Source organism: Hemicordylus capensis, chromosome 2, assembly GCF_027244095.1.
Source record: "Hemicordylus capensis ecotype Gifberg chromosome 2, rHemCap1.1.pri, whole genome shotgun sequence".
Classification (NCBI taxonomy): Eukaryota; Metazoa; Chordata; class Lepidosauria; order Squamata; family Cordylidae; genus Hemicordylus; species Hemicordylus capensis.
The window spans coordinates 377,590,062-377,604,778 of NC_069658.1; the positions used below are offsets into that span (position 1 = coordinate 377,590,062).

General features: G+C 47.5%; 1 protein-coding gene across 11 annotated transcripts in view; it reads right to left on the reverse strand.

Moving 5' to 3' along the window:
* CACNA1A (calcium voltage-gated channel subunit alpha1 A) overlaps positions 1-14,717 on the reverse strand; it is a 401,410-nt gene that overhangs the window by 168,800 nt on the left and 217,893 nt on the right. For 10 of the 11 annotated variants that reach the window (XM_053290757.1, XM_053290752.1, XM_053290754.1 and 7 more), the window contains 7 exons: positions 10,907-11,010; positions 10,208-10,323; positions 8,816-8,873; positions 6,610-6,701; positions 4,117-4,326; positions 1,487-1,599; positions 431-543 (listed from right to left, as the gene is read on the reverse strand). In XM_053290757.1, the coding sequence (XP_053146732.1) occupies positions 431-543; positions 1,487-1,599; positions 4,117-4,326; positions 6,610-6,701; positions 8,816-8,873; positions 10,208-10,323; positions 10,907-11,010 (806 nt within the window). The remainder of the gene's footprint in view (positions 1-430; positions 544-1,486; positions 1,600-4,116; positions 4,327-6,609; positions 6,702-8,815; positions 8,874-10,207; positions 10,324-10,906; positions 11,011-14,717) is intronic. The other variant, XM_053290753.1, reaches the window with a different exon arrangement.

Sequence of the window (14,717 nt, forward strand, 5' to 3'; positions counted from 1 at the left end):
TCATTTATTTGATTATTACTACTATTCACAACTTCTTCCCCAACCAAATCCCTCCTCCTTTGGACACAGAATGTCTGACAATTTTAGTTGTGAAAGGAACATTTTGCAGATCACAGGTCCACTGTGATTGCATGCAGAAAGCTGCTCAGTAGGATAGACAAACTTAAATTGGACTTAAATTTGGACATTTTAATTGCTTCCAAATTATCTTTAGTTCAACAGCATATGCTTGTAGGGCAAACTGCAGGTTTCTGTTCAATAGTGCATATGAATATATACATGCCCTTATGCAAATACATGTATACATACACATAGACTTTTGCACAAGTAAGTACATCTAAGGAAACATGTACATAAAACACTCTCAGCTCCAGGCACTAACCAACTCATGCACATGCATTGCTGAGATGCTGACGCCAAGAAAACGTACTTTGTGACTTTGAAAATGCGCAGTAACCTGAGAGCTCGTAAGACGCTGATCCCAAAGGAGGTGCCAGGCTTTATCATAGACCAAATCACCTCAAAGATGCTCCCAATGATAACCTGTCAAAAATCAAGGCAGTACATTTAGTGACATGCATTTTATTAGCTATGCTCTGGTCCAGATAAAGTCCACAACAGCATCCATTAAAACAGAGTTTGCACAGAGGCTTATTCATCCATCAATCTGAGCATGTATTAAAGCATATACACTGGCCAGTTTAACATTTGTAAGGAAAGCATGAAGCTGTGGTGTCCCAAAATGCTACACACCCCCAGGTTATCTGGCAGCCCTAACTCCTGCCCATAAACATGCTGCAAACACCAAGATTTCTCTAACTGCCACATAAAAGTTCCAATGTATTCCTCTCTCTATGCTTAGATCAGGATCTGCAAGCATGGGTTCAAACCATAAGCCAGACCATAAAATCATGGCATTGGCTATGATAATAAGATTTTTTTTTTTAAAGTACATGTTGAAGTTTTTCCCCCTACCCTGGTGTCTTGGATTACAAGGTTCAAACTGCAGCCAACTTACTCAAACTCCAGTTTCAAGAATAGACAACCCCAGCTTCAAATGGAAATCAAAATTACATCCAACATGTAACTACACCATGATTGCATGATGCAGACGCCAATCATATAGAAAATCAAAGTAGAAGGTAATTTTGCTACCTGAATTAAATCTATGTAGTTCAAGTATGACAGAAGGTAGAACCAGTCCCAGTGTTTTTAGTAAGCCCCCCCCCCCCGCTTTGGGGAGGAACTCCTAAGATGGTATTTCCTGGGTCCTACATGGTGAGGTAGATGTTAGGGGAACAAAGTTTCTGCTCTGAGTATGGGATACTTCTCCACAACATCTGGAGCAAAGTTGCTCATGAGGGAGATGGCTTGTTTGCAAGCTAGTGTACTTCCCCAGTGGGGAGCCCCTTGGAATATGTGGCTGAGCATGTAATCTAGTCGGATGACTCAAAAACAGAAACCTTGCCATACTGGAGAGACTTACAGCACAGTCGAAGCAGTTGAAGGATGAGTGAAAGTAAGGCCGCGTTCCGAGCCCATACATTTTTATAAACATTTCGGACATAAAGAGCCCTAAGAAAATGAATTCTGCATAGTCTGAGACAAAATAACAAAAACAAAAAACAAACCAGAGAGACAGGGGGAGAAAGAGTAGATGAGAGGTCAGAGTCATGATTTTCCATCCCACAAAGCCACCCCTCCTCCCTCCTGTTTTCCACCCCACAAAACCATCCAACATTTGATCCATTAGGAATTCCCACGTTAAATAGAAATAACCTCTCTTGGTCTCCCCTAACGGAAACATATCAATATACATTACAATATATTATCTTTGTGGGCTTGAGAAAGTGCCAACTTCTGCCAGAAGCGCACGGGGTCATTTGGCGAATGGACCCACATGCACTCTAACCTATGAAAGGTCCCATTGTCTATAATTCCTCAGCATAACAGGAACGTTGGATTTCTTTTCCATGCACTTTCAGCAACAATAACCTGCCCTAGCGGTAAGTAGTGTGATACCAAAAGGGATCCAGAATGATGGTGCTCTGCCAACCTAGTCAGGCAAAGAATCCTGGAGCAGAAAAGGAACAGAGCAGAAGCCACAAACAGCCTCAAAACAGAGACCCAATAGCAATCTTCCTGCTAGAATGAACACAGAATCCAGAAGTCATATATCTCCATGGCCTAGTTCTCACTGAGGCTATAAACCTGCATCTGGGATGTAGTACTACCGACCGCAGGGCAGGGGGGGAGGCTCACATGACAGCATGCACGCCACAAAAGGACATTTCCTGCAAGCAGAAATCGAGCATGGGGGGCTTCCATATCATGACTGCTGTCAGTGGTGGCCCATGAACGTGCCTCCAGGGAGGCAGTTTTAAGAGTAAAGTAATTCGGGACTCACCTCGGCCGCAGTGGCACCTGAACACTATTCAGAGCCGCAATGTGCCGCCCAGCAGACCCTACAGCGGGGAAACGCCTCTGCCACTCACCTGGCTTCCACAGAGACGAGCCCCCGCCAGTGGCCAGGTGAGTGGCGGAGGCACTTCTCCACCATAGGGGCTGCTGGGCAGCACACTGCCGCTCCAAATAGCATTCAGGTGCCGCCGCCGTGGAGGTGAGTCCCGAATTACTTTACTCTAAAAGCTGCCTCCTGCCGCCCCCCAGAGGCGCTTTCACGGGCCGCCACTGACTGCTGTCACAACTAGGTCATGGGCAGCCACCACAGGGTAGTTGATAAATCTGAAGTCAGGACTAGGAGCGGAGGGACAAGCAGGGAACCAGGAGCGAGGAAACAGACCAGGAAATCGGGTATGGAAGCAAGCTGTTAGTCAGAGCTGAAGCCAAGGGTCAAAGTCAAGCAGACAAACCAGACACAGGATCGAGAGAGGTTCAGAGCCAAAGCTAAGGGATAAAGCCAGGCAGGCAAACCAGGAATCACAGACAACAATGCACCAGGACTCAAAAGACTGATACTGAGGCAGAGTCTTGTGCCAAACAGGAAACTTTTATATCCTTCCTGTTCTGAGAAGATCCAATCAACAACCTGATTAGTTATGGCCAACCTGCCATCCAAGGCAGAGTTTATGGCTCTCAGCATCAACCCATGCAGTTCCTGACAATCAGCTGGAAACACAACTGAAAGAGAGGTTGTGCAACTAAAAACCGAGGTAATATAGCACTTCCTATATCACTATAGTATCCAGCAATTCAGTTTCCTGTGGGCAAAATCCTTCTATAAGAATTTACAACAATTTTCGCTTTTGTGTGAATTAAAAGCTAGGTCAGAGAAGGGGAAAGTGATTGTGTGTGGGGCAAAGGAGTGCAGGCTCTGACAGCGTCGTCCTACCCAGTACTTCTACCCAGCATATTGCCAAGGTAGGAGGAAATGCCACTGGAGCCTGCATTCGCCTCCCACACAATCACTTTCCTCTCCTCCGACCTAGCTTTTAACTCACACATGACCAAAAACCAGGGGCATGCACAGCTCCCAAAGCCAGGTAGGATGCTTGTCCTACTCTGTTTGTTTGTTTGTTTATCATATTTATATACCGCCTGACATGTGCATCCCTAGGCAATGTATTTAAGTTAAAATACAACAATGATAAAACAGGATTTTATGATATAAAACAAGCCGTTTAAAATTAATTTAAACAATGGTCATGAGAACAGCCTAGAATGTCATGGATAAACACAAGAGATTTGGTTTGTTATGGTAGACTGAAAGAGCTCCTCTGACTTTTGCTAGACAGGAATTAGACTAAATTAGAGGTGGGCAAACTTGGCCCTCCAGCTTTTGCTGAACTACAACTCCCGGCGTGCCCAGTCATGATAAATTGTGGCTGGGGATGATGGGAGTTGTAGTTCAGTGACAACTGGAGGGCCACGCTTGCACAGCCCTGGACTAAAAGATTGCAAGGATCCCCCCCTCCCAGTCCTTACAATCTTTACGCCACATCCAGATTAAGTTAGTCCCAACTATGTCCCATTGAAATTGAGACTTGAGATACTCATGAGTAACTTGTCTCATTGATTTCAGTGGAGCTTGGTCATGAGTCTGGATGCCAACTTATGACTCTAATAAATAAAAATACAGAGGGTTCCAGTACTTACAGAGGAAGTCAGATAGCCAATCTGGCTGGCTGTAGTGTACTACAGCAACACACAACGTGTTGAGAGCTACCAGACTGAGGACTGTCCAGTAAAAGGCCTGAGTTTTGACAATTCGGCGGATATAGAAACGCAACCTCCGCTCCTTTTTGTGAAAGAAAGTGGCGTTTTCCAGCTTGGCACTTTTGATGCTGGCTCGAGCAAAGGGTGAACCTGCCAAAGAGAGAGAACTATTAGGATCTAGGAGGAGTTTAGGGCATGGAGGATCCCCACCTGGCGCAACCCTATGGTCCATCCAACCCAGCTTTCCATCTCTGACAGAACCAGGGCCGGACTGGGCGCACTGAGAGGGTGGTGGAATGTATGAGGGGAGAGCGCCGGGTTTTGAGCAGAATGGGTAATTAAGGGTGGGAGCTGGGGCACAAGGGCGCCCTGCAGGTGGGGCACACCAGGAATATGCTCTGTTGCCCTGTGGGCCAGTCCGAGCCTGAACCAGAGCACCACTCAAAAGCCCCAGATCCCACACTAGGTAGTTGTGGAATTCCAATAATGTCCCCACTTGATGCTCAACAGGCAGAAACAGACTTGAGCCCTGTAGTGGGTAGCTAGGGGTTAGCAGGGTTGGGAAATCCACAGGAGCCCTGTGATTGGTAGCCAGTCCAGGCCTGAGACCAATCAAATTCAAAAGGGGTTTCCCTCTCTCTTTTGGGGAGGAGGGGGTCAATAGCTCAGTTTGTTTTAGAGCTACTTTCTGTTTTTTGGGTTCAGTCCAGGGGCGGAGCCACCAATGGGCCAATGCGTTCAAAGAACCTGGGCCGCCGACCAATCAGGGGCCGCATCTTGCCGCCCCGACACAACCCCTGCGTCTGACATCAGACGAGGGGGTGCTAGTTTAGCTCCGAGCGGGGGCCGCGCGGCCCCTTCGGGAGGCAAACGAAGGCTGGCGCTGCGAGCCACTCCTGGTTGCACGCTGCGAACACAGCGCCGGCCTAAGTAGCTCCTGAAGGGACCACACTTAAGCCGCACGGCCCCTTCGGGAGTTAAAGGGCTGGCGCTGCTTTTGCAGTGTGCAACCAGGAGCGGCTCTTCTCTGCAGGGAAGAGTCGCTCCTGGGCTGCGCTGCAAAAGCAGCGCTAGCCTTCATTTAGCTCTCGAAGGGGCTGCGCGGCTCCTTCAGCAGTTACGTGGCAACTCTCCCAGACTGGTCCTGAATGGAGCCTCAAGGCTCCGTTCAGCCAGACTACGCCCCGGCGGCTGACGTCAGACGCGGGGGCATGGCTAGCCCCAGCGTCTGACGTCAGATGCGGGGACGGAGTCAGTGGGGCAGCCGCACACAGGCCGCCAGCGGTCCCGCTCCGCCAGTGGTTCAGTCTCTTGGAAGCTGAAGAGAGAGCAGCTAGGAGAGGCTGCCGTCACACTCCCCCCACCCCTCTGCAGATCCTCAGTGGGAGGCCTGGACTGACAAGCTGAAGGAAAAGCTAAACCTTTAAGGAAGTATAAAACCTTTAAGGAAGAATGGTCACCTGAGAAAAGACAGTGGTAAGAAAAGTTCTTAATTAGACATTGTGTTAGGTTGTTTCTTCTTTTGTTTTAGTATGCCTGTGAATCCTACAAACTAATTTGTTTCCCCTATTACCAACCCTTATCTTTTCTCAGCAATTAAGTGCTTCAGGGAATACAAAACCCCCTCTATCTTCTATACAGGCAAACTGTGAGCAATTGCAGGTGTCCTGTGAGGGTTCTTTATTGATTCAAGTTGGATGGTGAGTGGTCTGAATTTCCTACCCTACCCAGTCAAGGATACCCAAAGAGAAGGGGAGTTAGGACCCTACCCTAACGGAGAGTAGGTGGTGGCAGCAAGCATTACCAGCCTGGAGGACCAGTCCTTTTGGTATGATTCAATCCTTCAGTCACCCTGTAATCAGGGAGGGGTCTACCCAGTGAGTCTGGGTGTCACCCTGCTCAAGTCCTAAAACAGGAGGAAGGCTTCAGACTTTCCACAGAGTGTGACATCATTAGCTGTTTTAGGACTAGCAGGTACACCTTTGCAGCTTATGTAATGTTTGGTGCTGGTCATATCGAAAGGACTCCTATAAAGCATCAAATCAAAGGTCTCCCTAGCCCAGTGTGCTGCCTCGAACGGCACCAGCAATTTATGTATGGGAAAGCAATAGGGTGTCCGATCATTCACTCCTGTTCCAGTGTTTGCCAGTTCGCAGTATCAAGTCCCATAAAGTAGCAAATTCCACAAAGAGTGCTAAAGAGTAGATATACAGTGCTGATACAGTGTTTGGGGATATCTGCTCAGTCCATGCAATTGTTCTCTCCATATGCAACCAAGAATGTCAGTGTGCATACTATCTGCTCCTGTAAAAAAGAATAGCGCTAGAAAGAAGATCAGAGGGTTTCCTTTAGAACTGCAGCAGTGGCATGTGCACAAACACATATTTCCAACAGTCAACGTTAACATACCCCAACCACACTTTTTTGACCTACCCACTGAGGAAATGTCAGCCAACGGGTCATCTGCTTCCTCCGGGTTCAGCAGGTCAGTCTTGCTCTTCTTGATAGTGGCCCTCCGAAGAGCTCCAACAATAGGAACATGGCAAGAGAGACAGACATTATCCTCAAGGTCTCTTGATCAGACCCATTAGATAAAAAATATTAACTTAGCACAGTGATTTCCACAAGCTAGAGAGTCTCTGCGACTAATACTCTTTCCCCATTCACCAGGCTGCCAGAAAGGGGAGGCAAAGGAGACAGAAGCTTTATTGTTACTTCAGTCACTAGCCAAAGGTGCCAACCCTTAGGGCCAACCTCATCATTATGCGCGCGCGCACACACACACACACACACACACACACAGACACCTGTCTTTTTAAACCATGGCAGACCTTTATTTATGGAAAAGCAGCTTTGGGAGAGCAAGATTTAGAGAGGAGACAACACAAAGAACAGGGGAGGCGTTTCACCTTTCCTGTGCACGCCATTTCCCAAACTCTAAGCATCCCCGCCCCACAGCAGCTTCCTACCCTGCAGGGTTCCAGTGGCATATCCGGGAGGGTAAATGTACTGCATCTGGAATGCTTCGGGTGGCGGGAGGAGAGGATGAGGAGGAATTTGGATTGGGAAAATGACTAGCAAGCAAGGGTCAAATATCCCACCACCACCACTTTTCCACTTTAAATTGTTCCCCCCTGAAGCTGATTTTCCATAAACAAAGCAGTTCTCAGGATTTAAAGATATATATATTTGCATGTAATGGCTACGAGGGGTCCCAAACCAGTTTTCAGGTTCAATTGTGGCCCACACCGGGGGCAGTTCAGTCTGTGATTGAACCGAACAGGGCTTGCTTTGGGTGAACCAGTTCGGGACAGTGAGGGGCATTCCCAAGGCGGCAGTGGCAAGAAGGGGGGAAAGCTGCTTATCCTGGCAACTTGCCACTGCTCAGCCTCCCTGTGCTGCAAGTGCACTCCCCCCTCCTTTACTGAACCACTGGCTCAGCAGTGGCTCGGTTCTGGCCTCCACACACGTGTGCAGGCCATGCACGGAGGCCAGAACTGAGCTTCCACAGCACTGGTGACTCAGTAAAGAAAGTGGGGGGAGCATGCGCGCCATGCTGGGAGAGCGAGCAGTGGTGAGCAGCCAGGATAAGCAGCTCCCGCCCCCCTCACTACTGCCTTGCGAATGCCCCTTTACTTATGAAGGGGAATTCTCGCCGGATTCCCCTTCACAAGCATATCCCCCGAACCAGTTTGGCCCAGTTCAGTGGTCGAACCAGATCAGACCTGGTTTGGCCAGACAAGGAACCAGACCGGGCCAGTTTGAATCCAATTTGGATTCGAACCAAACTGGCCAAACCGGTTCTGTGCACACTCCTAATATCTACTTTGGCTCTAGCCTCATGGTTGAGCTAAAATCTGAACCCAGCTCTTCCAGGTCCCAAACTGCACTTATGTCGCCATACCGGCTGGAGCAGACAACAAGGCTATTCACAAGGGCGTGTGTGAATAGCAGGGTGGAAGATCCAGCTTACCTTCCCCCCAGACGATTGCTGGTGATGTCTTCAGCATGCCGCCACGTGCCCACACGATCCGCGCTGCTTCTGGCAGCACACATCAGCAGAGGCCGGGACTTGTTTCCCCAGCCTCCAGATATCCCACAAGGCACCGCATGGTGAGCACGGTGCCTTGGGGAATTCCTCCGTCAGAGGAGTGCTTTAGACGCCCGTGTCTGCTTGGGATGCAAGCAGTCCGAGCAAACACCCAATCCCAGCACTCGCACCCTTAACCTCGGCTAAGAGCCAGGGCAAAAAGCAGGGTTAGGTTGGGCGGGAGCACTGGGACCAGGAGTGATCCTGGTGCTCTACACGAACAGCCTAACCCAGGCTGGACTGCCCACGTAGCATGGGTTAGGCTGCTTGTGAGAACAGCCTTAACAGCTCCATATACAACCATCCTTTGTCTACAACACAATTCTTTTCTGGGAGGAGCCAGAATATTTGCAGGGCTCCACCAATAGCGATTACTTTCAAGTGCATGGCATAGTTAATCACCATTCCTTTTGGTTCCGAGTGCTTAAATGCAAGCACTCCCATCCCATTCAGTCCTTAGTGTTGATCTGGTCTACATGCCAGTGGGACTGTAGCCTACTGCCTCACTTCTTTCCGCACATGACATACTTTGTGGAAGGTGGTAGCTTACCATCGAAGGGGTGACGAGGCTCTCCTTCTATGTCATCTTCTGCCAGGATGACTTCTTCTATGAAAAAGGGCTGGAATTAAACTAAGCAATGGCATTAAGCTAGGGAACCAAATGCACTGAACAAGTGAAGCAGTGTAGCTATAGAGCATGACTGGGCAGAAAGCCGCCCAAAGAAGAGAACCACATTGGAGCTCAGTGAGAGGAAGCCTGATGGGCAGAACTACATTAGTTAGTTACCTTGCTGAAAAAATAAAGTCTGATGAAAGGAAGAGAAACTTTCTGCTGTGGGTGGACTTGCAGGTGTTTTCGCATTTATTTATTTATTACACTATACTGCATTACATGAATGTGTACTACAGGGATCATCAGATAAAATCTCCTTAGGATTCAAGTGAGAATTATATTTTTATATCAGCCACACAAATATGAATTGAGGGGGTGACCTCCCACAATCTGCACTTATCAGCTCCCAGATTCAAGGCAAACAGTACATGCTTTGCCGCTTGCAGGGAAAGCTAAGCACCAGGACAGAGGCCCTGGATGGTCAAACACTGTGGAGGTGCCAAACACTGCAATTTATTCCGTGTCCCCCAAAAAGGGCTAGGAAGTGGTATGCGTTTTGCACATTGACATCACTCTTCTCCCCACATTGGCTGTACTTTCTGTGCACAACCTGTGATTTCCTACATGTGCCATGCAGAGAGAGGAGGATTCAGTGCAAACTATGCACAGAGGCCATGTGGTCTGTTGGGAAATGGGTGCACTGATTGTGTACACCTTACCCAAAAATGAAGACATGTCCTTTTTTGTCCAATTACTGTGTCCATTAGGCCTTGCCACATGGGTCTTAGTAACTGATTCCATCCCTTAGCTCGCAAAGTAAAAGCAGAACTGAATGCATTTTAAAGGACCAGACTAAATGGGACACAGCAGGATAAACTGCTTTAAAAAAAAATATTGAAGCAAACAAGTGGGGCTCCAGTAAACTCCTGTGCTACTTCCTAGAGTGATCTTGCCCTCTGAACACATCCCAAGTAGGGATCTTGCATGATGTTTGCAGCGCCACCTGCTGACCAGTCTTTGCATTCTGAGAAGAACTTGCACCTTTTCATTACCACTTTTGTGGCAACTGGGGGAAAGGGTGGGTTCTTCTCAGAATGCAAGAACTGGCCAGCAGGTGGTGCCGCAAAAATTCTGTGAGGTCCCTGCTTGGCGTGGTTACAGCGATGCAGCACACGTATGGGGAATGAGACCATGCTTGGTACTTGTGTGAATGCTTTGAATATCCCACAATGTATTGCTGCATGGAGGTGGCCTAAGACAAAATACAGGAAAAGAAGGAGCAGAACAGAAGCACACAGGAGAGTAAGAGTCAAAAAGAAAGTCCGTGCCTGCTTTGGAGATCCACTCCATGTAGCCATTGAGCTCCCGTTCAATCTGCTGCTGTCTTCTCAGCTTCAGAAAAGCACGCCGGTTCTCTACCCGCTCCCTTTCTTTGGCAAACTCCCTGTAGATAAAGATGGGACAGCCTGCTAAAGATTATCTGTTAGTCTGGCCAGATCACCAAAGAGGTAAGACATGAGGAAACTGGCTCCTGGCTCACAGAGTGTGTGTGTGAGGAATGAAGGCAGGAATGCGCTCAGAGAGTCCTGGTTTCGAGTAGCAACGAGGGATGCGCACAAACTGCAGTCTGAGCACCTTTTTGGCAGGGGGACTGGGAACTTTAAGAAAAAGGATAGTCTTACCTTCTTTCAACTGCCCCATGCAGCTTCCTGCTGGGGCGGCATGCATCCTAATAACCCCCACGCATTGCCAGCATGCACATGGTGTCTGCACATGTGTGGGCACCATGTGCATGGTGTTGCTGACCATGTAAATGGTGCCCACACATGCACAGACGCTATGTCCATGCATTTGTGGACAGGTAAGGACCTGCGTTCCTGGTCCCCTTGCCCCAAAAGTGCTTGAAACACAGTTTGTGCACATCCCTAGTAGCAACTACAAGTCTGGCTATTAGCTTTGGTCCAAAGGAGTTGGGTTGTTGGCAGAGAGGAGCCTGCTCTATTTAGGCAGGTGTGCTACACACTTACCCAGAAAGCACCCCCAGCACAAGGTTGAGCATAAAAAAGGATCCAATGATGATGAGGGGGACGAAGTACAGCCAGTTCCAAGCATTCCCTGAGGCATCGTTGCTCTGCAGGAAGGAGAGAGGGGGGAGGCAGTTTAAAGCCATGGGATGCTAAAATCAAGGAGCACATTTTGATTGGAAACTAGGAACTCACTCAGGATAAGGCCATAAAGCAAGAATTCTGGCCAAAGCCTGGTAGTTAGTCCCCCAGAAAGTCAGCCTTCCAAAATAGGCATGGACAAGCTAACCAACCTGAGAGTCAGCCAGTCAATTCTTCAACCAACCAACCAACCAACCAACCAACCAACCAACCAACCAACCAACCAACCAACCAACCAACCAACCAGTCTGTCTGTCTGTCTGCCTGCCTGCCTGCCTGCCTGCCTGCCTGCCTGCCTGCCTTCTAGCTTTCTACTCTCTGGGGAAAAATAAATAGACCCTAACTGTGTTCCCTCTAACAGAGTAACAGAGTTACTTCAGAGTAACCTAAAGAAATGGCCTTCTGGTTAATCTCACAATTACTGTGACATCACCCTAACTACTGCCTCTGACAGGTGAATAGCACCATAGGAATAGTTGATGGCTAGAATTCACAAAACCTGTACTTATATACATTTTTGTGCAAGTGCTTTATGGGAATTAATAAATAATAATAATAATAATAATAATAATAATAATAATAATAATAATATACAAATTTATATGCCACTTTTCAACAAGAAGGGAGGAGAGCTGGTCTTGCGGTAGCAAGCATGACTTGTCCCCTTAGGTAAGCAGGGTCTGCCCTGGTTGCATATGAATGGGAGACTTGATGTGTGAGCACTGTAAGATATTCCCCTCAGGGGATGAAGTCACTCTGGGAAGAGCAGAAGGTTCCAGGTTCCCTCCCTGGCTTCTCCAAGATAGGGCTGAGAGAGATTCCTGCCTGCAACCTTGAAGAAGCCGCTGCCAGTCTGTGAAGACAATACTGGGCTAGATGGACCAATGGTCTGACTCAGACACTGACACAAACAGTGATCCCTTGCTGTAAAAATGAAATGAGTATTAAAAAGAGAGAGAGGTGGTTGTAGGAGGGATATGTGTAAAACCAGCTAAAGCAGGAATGCTAAGGCAGCATCCAGACTAAGTCCCATTAATATCCATGGATCTTAATTTAGTCATGACGTCTCATTGACTTCAATGCTGCGTACATAATGACTAACTCATCTGGATGCTTCCAGTGTTCCCTCTAACAGGGATTCCCAGATGTTTTTGACTACAACTCCCATAATTCCTAGCCAAAGGCCATCATAGCTGGGGATGCTGGGAGTTGTAGGCAACAACATCTGGGATTCCCTGTTAGAGGGAATGCTGGATGTTTTCCACTTAAAAAAAAAAAAAGTTCTGCAAATGTTGCAGCCTTGTGGCTCCAACAAGGTGTCCATAAGTGCTCTCTGTTGTACCACTGCAACAGGCAATTCCCCTCATTGTCATAGCACTGCAGTGTGTATTTGGAAAAAGAAGGCACAACTGCTGAAGAATGCATCACTTTGTTGTGGTATGGATTCTGGTAGCACCTTTAAAACACCAACCTCACTAAAAGCTTTTCTTGCAAGTGGTGGTATGTGCACCAGGTGTACCTGACTCAGCACTTAGAAGGCTGCACAGTAGGCTGACCTTGTGTACAACTCACAAGCTTTAAAGATAATTTGAAACAAATGAACAAAAGGAGCTGGGAAGAAGAAAAAGTGAAGCTAACACAGGCATTTTTGTAGCATTCTATTTTCAATAGTCAATTTTCTTTCCATATCAGCCATGGGCCATAACAGATAAGCAAAATGCAGTACATAAAATAGTAAGAGAAACCAAGTTATTTCAGTGGGCAGAAGGTAGGTCAACCAATTAGTTTTCCTTACAGTAGTCATAATGGCAACCCACAACGAGACAGTCGAAGTGGCATGAGTCTTTGACAGAGCTAAAGCAAAACCTGCTAACTTGAGTATACTTTTTGACATTTGTTAGCTAAGAAAAGTGAGTCTTTTGAACTATATCAGGTTGTTCCTTCCAGCCCATACTATAAAGAGACGCTATCATCACAATGCCCCCTCCTCACCACTCCTAGCTTCTTCTCTCCTGCTGTTGCTCCCCTGCCCTCTTTCCTGGGACTTTGACATATAGCAGGCTTTACTGTGCATTTACGGGGAGGCTTTACTGCAAACTTGAAGTTGTCCCCCCAAACCGACACAAATAGTGGATTTTTTTTTATCCCGGATATAAATTGGGCTACACTCTAATAGGCAGTGAAAAACCCGAATTGTGTGTGAACTGCTCCCCGATAACTCACAGGGACTTCGGGGTAAATCTGGCCGATATGTGAACGCACTCCCTCCATTCCGGAGAAGATGTGAGTTAAAGGGCTTTAAAAGCCCCCTGTGAAAAACTTCCTGCTGTTGCTCCCCTGCAACTGGTATTTAGAGGAATCTTGCCTCTGAGGCTGGAGGTGGCCTATAGCCACCAGAATAGTAGCCAATAAGACCATTTCCTCATCAGGCTTGTTTTTCAGATCCTTGATAAACCTTACTGCCCTCCTCTGAACCTATTTCAGCCTGTTCATAAGAAGGATATAAGAGTGTGACACCAAGAATTGGAGCTTTAGCTCCTTCCAACACCATCGACAGAAACCTGCTCCCTGCTCTATATCCAGATATCAAATACTTCATGCAACAAAAGTCCAGCCTCATTTTGCTTGTGCACAAATAATTCTGCAGCAGAAAGTAGCTTGTCTCTCTTCTGTGGCTTGAAAGCCAACATTAGCAGCGGGTCACAAGTCTGCCCCAAGGAATGTGCTAATGGAATTGCCCCTTTTGTGAAGCCTGGCTACTCAACAGTGACTGGAGGAGACTAGAAGAAGGAGATTTGTATGGATTGCAGATGCATGAGATACTAACTACTCCTTGTCCCAATTTTTCTCTGCTAAATATAGGCTGCGAAACAAAAAGATATTGTACAATGTGGCAGCTGGTGAACCCCAGCCTTCAGGAGAGTCCTGAATTGTCAGGTGACTTAGCAGTGGGATAACAAACTCTGCATCCAGTTGAGAGAGTGCAGTGTTTTGACCACAAGCTTCCCACAAAAGCATGTAGCATGACACACCGCAAGAGCCAAGCCTCAGACAGTTTCCATCTTGTTGCTTACATTGGAGATCTCAAGAGGTGGAAAAAAATAAGACTTGGCATCTTATTTTGTGATTTTAAGCACTCTAAGCACATCATAGGAACATAGGAAGCTGCTATATAATGAATCAGACCATTGGTCCATCTAGCTGAGTACTGTCTACACAGACTGGCAGTGGCTTCTCTAAGGTTGCAGGCAGGAATCTCTCTCAGCCCTATCTTGGAGATGCTGCCAGGGAGGGAACTTGGAACCTAGATGCTCTTCCCAGAGTGGCTCCATCCCTTAAGGGGAATATCTTACAGTGCTCAGGCATGTAATCTCCCTTTCATATGCATCTAGGGCAGACCCTACTTACCTAAGGGGACAAGTCATGCTTGCTGCCACAAGACCAGCTCTCCTCCCATTGTATTCATGATTCCCCGCCCCTACATTTATATTCCGCTCTTCCTCCAAGGAGCCCAGAGCGGTGTACTACATACTTAAATTTCTTCTCACAACAATCCTGTGAAATAGGTTAGGCTGAGAGAGAAGTGACTGGCCCAGAGTCACCCAGCTAGTATCATGGCTGAATTGGGATTTGAACTTGGGTCTCCCCGGTCCTAGTCCAGCACTATACAAGA